The sequence below is a fragment of the Nelumbo lutea genome, chromosome 3 (genome assembly GCF_056320005.1).
Source record: "Nelumbo lutea isolate HS-2025 chromosome 3, American lotus-T2T, whole genome shotgun sequence".
Classification (NCBI taxonomy): Eukaryota; Viridiplantae; Streptophyta; class Magnoliopsida; order Proteales; family Nelumbonaceae; genus Nelumbo; species Nelumbo lutea.
In genome coordinates, this window is record NC_142686.1 from 13,999,891 (window position 1) to 14,007,788 (window position 7,898).

The window sequence follows — 7,898 nt, forward strand, 5'->3', positions numbered from 1 at the left end:
ACTGAGGCGGTTCAACACTCATATTGGCAACCCTTTCTTCGTATGGGACAAAGAATGAATGACGATCTACTATTCGCATCAGGACATTTTGTTTGTAGAATCAGAATGCCCTCCCAAATCTAATATCGAGTTGATTCTATTCTCTCCGTGCTTCTTCAAGGAATGTTATCGATTGTCACATAACATTGTTTGTATCAGTACGTCATTCTGTTGACAATAAATCACTCAAGTCAGTTTCAACCGATGTTGAAAACTCACCAAACCTCTCCATATGGTTCAACTCGGCATTATAGATAGAGATTAACCTAACTTATTATGATTGCACACACAAGACCATAGCCAACAGAATCACAATTATTGACTAAAACAGACAAAATAATATATATTTAACAATGCCATAAATGTGCAACCACACCAGAAGTATGGTAAACAAAAGCAAAATAATACTGATTTATCCACCAACAAAAAAGAATGAAAAAAGGAAGAAAATTGGCTTTCACAATTCACACCCAAAGCTGAATACTTTAACCCAACTCTTTCTTTACAAAGGAAAAGTCCCCACTATAAAAACCTGAAGACAAACTCCCATTAAGAAAAGACAATCTTTTGTATTAACTCAAGTTTTCTAATGCAGTTTCTATGCTACTTCACTCAAGCTGATCTCCTCCATGTGTTGTTCTGCATCCTACAAAGACAACGGAATTAAATATTAGAGCCATGCAAAATACATAGAGTAAATACAAAAAGAAATTTGCAGATTTATTAATGATGATATCAAATACAGGTAGAACAATCATATATGCTAAGCTATGAATCCTATGATAAGTATGGTGAGTCCTATCTGTTCCTCATGTGAACTTGATGCTTCTTCTAAGACCATGGCCCCTGGCTGTTGACCATGTGATCCGACTTTGAAGGAGACCTGTGCCGAGAAATCCAGATCACATGCTGAATGGCAAGGACTCAGATTGGTCATAGAAAACGACATAGGTTCACCAATCCCTAGGTCCATAGGAAGCCCAACCCCTAGGTCCATAGGAAGCCCTAGAGTTTGTTCACCATGTGAGAAACAAACGGATCACCTGGCACATGTTTATGATTCTGAGTCTAAAGGGTTTGAGCAAACTTCTAATTTGCACAACTCCTTCACAGTTTGCAGTCTAGAGGGTTTTTTATTACCACATATTTGAAAATTGGTCACTTTACCATGTTTTCTTTGTCTTCTTGCGATGTCTCCTCAACGCCGCCGATAGGTCCAAAAAGGGCTGGAAAAAGAAAAGAAGTAAAAATTATTACCCAAATTGATTGATTAATCATCATTGTCACCACCATCTTAAGCAGGTCAGCGAGCAAATCCAAACAGCCATGATTCAAAAGCCAATCTAAAAATGCAAAACAGTTCTGTCTCAAGCACAAATATGAACTGATGTGCACATAGAGTGGGGCAAAGCAAGCAAATAAGGGCCCAATGTTATCACTTATCACAAGGATAAGGGCCCTGCATCATCACAACTGGATGATTTCATCCATCCAAATTTACTTTCTGTCTAACAATGGAAAGGATGCCACAAAAAGATTAAGCATCTCATATGCTCAGAAATCATCCAGATTCAGCTAGTGCAACTTCAGCACTGGCAGTGTAACTACCATTTGACAAGCATCTATATTATGTGCTTAAGAGTGTAAATCCAGATGCTAACAAGAAATAATTGTCTTCTACTTTACCTTTTTCACCAGAAGCGGTCTTTCCTTGATTCTTGATATCCTTTTCCTTCTTAGATGATTGCCCACTTAGCCTCTGAGATTTCTTTTGCATGTTGTCACTACCAATATCTGCAACAGATTTCACATTTGTGGAATTTCTATTCAACGATACCCTGTTCTTGGTAGCAGCATTTTTTTTAAGAGAACCGTCCTTGCCAGTTTCTTTTACTTTGGCAGCTTGAGTACTTTCAGAGTTCAAGGACTTCAGCCTTAATTTCCTAGGTTCTGTACTAGAAGCATAGCTATGAACATCTTCATCAGAGGATCGAGAACTCTCTTCTGGCACTTGAGAAATGGTCTCTGAAATCTGCAACTGCTCTAAATCTTCCATGATGTTATAGCTTTTAAGCAATTCTTTTGCAAGTTCTTCAAGTTCTCCAAGGTTGTGTCGACGTACATAGGCTTTCAGCTCTTCCCGCAATCGCTGCAGAGGCTGCAAGTTGGACACAAAATCATAAACGGTTAAATTAGTTTTTTGTTCTTTCACTTTTCGATATGCATAAGACTATCTAAAACAAGTATAGACATCTGAGAGTTAACATCATGCACTTATTATATAAAGGATAACAAGGGAGACCATAGCTACTACTGTTATTGTTCTCCTAGTTCATTTAGCTATTCAAACGGCCAATCAATCAATCAGTAGGTATAGGTACATATTTATACCTATGCTTATGTATAAATGTGTACAGATAATAGGTATTTGATTACCCAAGCAAATGCATTTAAGAACTGAATGTATTAAACAAAAATCAAAATGTATTCAATCAAAGACAAAGAGCTGAGTGTGATACAGGACAGTCAACTAACTGGGGTTATCTTCACTTCGTGTATGATTCAAGTTTCGAAATGTATACTTGCCATGCATAGACATACTTCATGAAGCACAAATGCAGATTCGAGGACATGTCTACTAAATGAAACAATATTTAGCACATGGTGCATCAAAATGTGGTTATTTATCTACACATGTGAGATTCGTCTAGGCAGATATTCATCAAACGTACCTCACATCCAGCCTCTAGGCCAAGCTTAAAGAATCCAAGTGAAATGGAGTGCTTAGAAGCAGATTCAGAGAGCTTAATCTGCGATAACCAATATGATGCTGAGGATAAAACACTGAATTTCCGGCGGTTCAGTGATTTGGATGCATCAGAAACCGGTGTTTCACTCTTCCGTTGACCATTGGCTGGCCTCTTTGCTCTATTTTCGGATATTGGAGTTATGGTGCCAGCTGGTCTTGGAAGCGGGCTGGCAGTAGACTTGGCAGGAATAGAGAGCCTTCTAGGTGGCTTGGCATACTTGTCCTTTCCGGAGAGATCAAGAACACTAACGCTTTTGCTTACATTCGTCGCAGGCCTCCCCCTGAAAATATGAAATGTCGTTCAACATCGGTTAAATATGTATTTCCATTAAAATATGGTTGCTTGCCCTGAAGGGTGTGAGAGCTCAGATTAGGAAGAAATATGCACATGGACAAAGTAGTGCATTCAACTTGCAATGGTGTTAACTTGATACGAATTCAACCCTACATTTTGGTCATTTTTTTAATTGATAATAACTATTAAACTACCGAAATATGTTTCTAGAAGTATTCTTAGAAAATACAATATGTAAAGAGGAAAAAGCATTTCCTCCTTCCAATTAGTCTCATTCCGTCCTGAAACTTGGAAACAGATTCCGAACATTACAAAACATTTTCTAAACTTGTATTACTAGCTTAATTTCTTTGATTTCTCTATCAAAATATCCAGATTTAGAACTTTTATCATATTATTATCAACAACAAGTAGCATTTGGTTAGAAGAAGCTTAAATAAAAATAATATGCATACGACTAGATTTAATTGGAGATTAAATCGAGGTGTCCAAGAGATAATAAGCTGCCTAATTAACGCCTTCAGTCCTAGTTATTTCCAGTAGGACCAGGTGACCCTACAATATTCAATCTGGCTTTCGAGAATATTGTCATTAAGCAAAGCAAATGATGTTAATTACACGGTGTTATTCCTGCAAAATAGTCTGCTTACGGTGGGGAAAAAAGTTGAAATGATTCAAAACAACCTGAATGAGCACCAGAACTGGCATGGGGACCCATTGTGGTAGTTCCATGCTGCGGGCTCATAAATGTTGGGGCTCATAAATCTGTATTTAACCATTGCAGCAGTTTCACTTGTCAAACTACAGAAAATGCTCATAAATAAACGAGATATTCCTGCAGATTTGCTTTCTTGAATTTGGAAATAATGATAATTTTAGTAATGTCTCTTTGATGCTGGTGGAAAAATTACAGAAATTTCATTTCAGTGCTTCATTAAAAAAACTAAAAGCAAAAGATATCGGAGGATAATTTTCTTCAAGAATTAATCTACTGCTAATGGTAAAGAATAGAGATATGCGTGATTCATGACAAAACTTCGATAACCATCCAATTTTTGATCGGACGCATAATAACACTATCACATCAAGTATGTTGATGAACTACGTAGGCAATAAAATAGCAGATCAAAGAAGAGGGGGAAGGAAAGAAAACCTCTTAGAGGCAGAAGAGGACGACACATCCGCCGTGGCCGGTTTACCATCATTGGGTTTAATCGAAGATCGTAGTGGATATCGAAGTTTGGATCTTGCTGTATTTGATGAGAAATTCAAAGCAGAGAATGTTTCAGATCAAGTGCATATAAAAAAGGGAAAAAGGAAAGAGAAAAAGATAATAAAAATTAGGGTAGCGATGTTACCAGAAGCAGAAGATTGTTCCTTAATGGAGTCCATGCTTTATGGCCGGATGATAGACAAAAGGAAATGCAGAAACAGAACTGAACAGGCTGAATGTGGAAAAGAGGAGCGGATAGTTTATATAGTGGAGGGAGAGGGAGAAGAGGAAAGCGGAGTTCTTGCCAAGTGGAGTTTGGGCGGGAAAATATAAAGAAATATCTGGAGTCCAAACTCAAAATAAAGATGTTTAACGGTCGAAAACGATTAAAATCAGGAGGTTAAGATCATATAAATAAATCAGAGAGCAGTGCCAGAGAAGAAGCTGTCCTGTGGCTGTGACCCGTCTGCTGTTATTGTTGAACGCCTCCCGCGTCTTGGGCCCCACTTTAGTCGGTTCGCTATTTCGAATTTCAAATTCGAAGTTCAAAGTTCAAACCAAACCTTGTATCATCTATCGTTTTATAATCGCTCATGTGATGAGCTAAGGTCATGTATGGGTCATGGCGGGATAGCTGCTGGGGCCTTGGGCACAAAAATTTGGCACAACTTATTCTTAGGTCGGATTGAATGTAACAATTTGAACGGGTCCGGGGTTCCGCTTGGGGAGTACGTGTCGGTTTTCTGCGATATGCGGCGTTGGCAAAACGGCATTGGTTGCCAAATGATCAATAGAGTAAGAGTAGTGATAACGACCAAAAAATAGATTAAGATGGTTAGATAATATGCATATATCATCATTTTAAGTATTAGTTAGAGATGAAGAGTGATTTGGCATTCCAGTGACATTGCGAAACATGATACGATAAGACTGTTGTATTACATTTTAGTGTCACACGAATAGTTATGGGTATCACTAAATTAAGAAAGTGTATCTTGGAACCGGTCCGAGCATTTTGTATACAATTTGGGCACCTTGCGAGAGTGGCTAGTAAAACCTTGTCCAAGGCCGACGTGTGGTATTTTGTCAATACCGGTCCAAGGGACCTCAGCATGAGGAATAACCTCCCCTAAAGGATTTATCGATCTAACTGAGGTCTAAGTGGCAACCTACGAGATATGCTCATCGACCTCCTTTATGTGTGTCTTATCACTCTCGAGTCCTCCGAAAGATAGCTCCTACATCGATCATTCTGGAGGCAACCATATAAAACAAGAAAGCCTAGTCCATGTGCGAAACAACTTCCGATGACTTTGGACCTGTAAATCATGTCCTCTTGGGGATAACGGACACAGTGCGTGAAGCTCATGCCAACCGTCGCATATATAAAGGCACCCCCATTTTCTAAGAAAAGTACGCACGATTTAGCTCTCACAATTTACTAGCTCTCTAGTTCTCTCGCTTTTAGCTCTCTCAAAGCTCTTCGCTGACTTAAGCATCGAAGTGCCCCACCCCGGGTAAAGCAACCTGAACACTCTGATATCTGTCTTCTTGTAGCTTGACTAGGTGACCTACTCAATCAGGTGTCCAAGTTGCCTGCCAACAGGGAGCACTAGATTGCAAAACATCAATTGGCGTTGTCTGTGTGGGAACATGCTACACAAAAGCTAAGTTCTCACACGTTCTCTGAGCCTCAAGTAATGGCATCCTCAAGCAACAATAGCAACGCCTGGATCAAAGGAACACCCACAGGGGGTAGAATCAGAATGATCAATCCAGACAAGTTCTAGTGGTCTCACCCGGACAAGCCTCATCAACCCTGATTGCGAGGTCGTCTCTACAAGTCGAGCTCTTTGCAGTTCCCATGGGAGTGGGCAGCCAACGGATTGCAAAGTCGCCCTCGCAAATCAAGCCCTTCAAGGCTTCTGTGCAAGTCAACGACCTACAAGTAATGGAGTTGCCCCCACAAGTTGAGCCTCTTGTGGCTTTCATAGAAGACGGCCAACGTCTCCGACAGATGATGCAACGCAACCACGACACCAACCTGCAAACACAGCAATATGAAAGCCAACCAGCTTGCGACGTGATTAACATGATCATTGGAGAGTTGGAGGTAGTAGCCAGTAAGTTCCGTTGCCCCTGTTAATCGAACCTTAGTTCGCAGGCTAGACTGTGGGGGGGAGAACCCGCCAAAGCAACAAAGAGTGGAAGAGGTGATCTACTTCAACGAAGACGATACACGTAGGATCTGTTACCCTCATAATGATGCCCTCGTAGTCAAGATCGTGATTCACGATTATGAAGTAAAAAGGGTAATCGCCAATTCCGGTAACTCGACAGGTATCCTGTTCCTTTGAGCTTGCGAGCAAATGGGCTGCAGAGGGAAGATTTGGCCTAAGCCAATGTGCTCCTAGTCTATTTTGGTGATGGGGCGACCCGAGCTTTGGTCCGATTAACCTATTCGTGACAGCAGGAACCGCGCCGAACAAGACGAGGTTGCAACACTACTTTCTGGTGTTGGAAACAGCGTCACCATACAATGCCATTCTAGGTTGATCAATTCTATACACTCTTAGAGTGGTGTTATCGACACATCACCTCGTAATGAAGTTTCCCATCAACCACAAAATAGGAGTAGTGTGCGGCAACCAGCTCGAATCGCGGAAGTGTTATGTTGCAGCACTGAAGGGCAAAGAAAAGCATGCTGTCAACATCAACTTGGGGCCACCGTTGGAGAACATCGACGAAAGATCCCACCCAATGGAAGACACTGTCTTGGTGCCAATCTCGGATACCGACCCATTGAAGATAGTGCAGATCAACACACACCTCAAGGAACCACTACACTCTAAACTCGTAAGTTTTTTAATTAATAATCTATATGTTTTTGTTTGGTCGGCTGCCGACATGCCTAGCATAAACCCCTCTATGATAACCCATAGACTGAATGTAAACCTCTTAGTCAAGCTAATATAATAGAGAAAAAGGAACTTCACCTTGGAGAGGTGGAGAATGATAGACAATGAGGTTGGGAAGCTCTTCGTGGCAAACTTCATGAGGGAGGTCAAATATCCGAGTTGGATTGTCAACCCAGTTCTCATGAAGAAGGCCAATGGGAAGTGGCGTATGTACATCGACTATATAAACCCCAACAGAGCCTGCCTAAAGGATAGCTTCCCACTTCCTAAGATAAACCGCCTAGTAGATGCGACCTCGAGGTTTGAGTTATTGAGCTTCATGGATGCATACTCCGGTTATAACCAGATCCAGATGGATCCTACCGACCAAGAGAAAACAACCTTCATGTCTGAGTTTGGCTTTTATTGTTACAAGGTCATGCCCTTTGGCCTAAAGAACGTCGGGGTGACCTACTAATGCCTTGTGAATAAAACTTTTGCCCCTTTGATTGATGACAAAGTAGAGGTGTAAATAAACGACATGGTCTTAAAGAGAAAATCCCATGAAACTCTAATTGCCAACTTGACTGATGTATTCTACGTACTTATAAAATTTAATCTAAATAAGTGCGTCTTTAATGTCAC

At 40.6% G+C, this 7,898-nt stretch overlaps 1 protein-coding gene across 2 annotated transcripts; it reads right to left on the reverse strand.

Annotated features, from left to right (window-relative positions):
* Positions 1-357: 357 nt before the first annotated feature.
* LOC148863081 (microtubule-associated futsch-like protein) lies at positions 358-4,992 on the reverse strand. Of its 2 annotated transcripts, none has more exons than XM_088980288.1 (6): positions 4,502-4,992; positions 4,297-4,393; positions 2,772-3,129; positions 1,726-2,197; positions 1,207-1,265; positions 358-685 (listed from the first exon to the last, which is right to left on the reverse strand). In XM_088980288.1, exons 1-6 carry the CDS (start codon positions 4,533-4,535, stop codon positions 638-640), a joined length of 1,068 nt encoding a protein of 355 aa, XP_088836414.1. In that variant the 5' UTR covers positions 4,536-4,992; the 3' UTR covers positions 358-637. The 2 variants fall into 2 exon arrangements, with proteins under 2 accessions (XP_088836414.1, XP_088836415.1); XM_088980289.1 differs by having other exon boundaries at positions 358-678; positions 4,502-4,740.
* Positions 4,993-7,898: the final 2,906 nt, after the last annotated feature.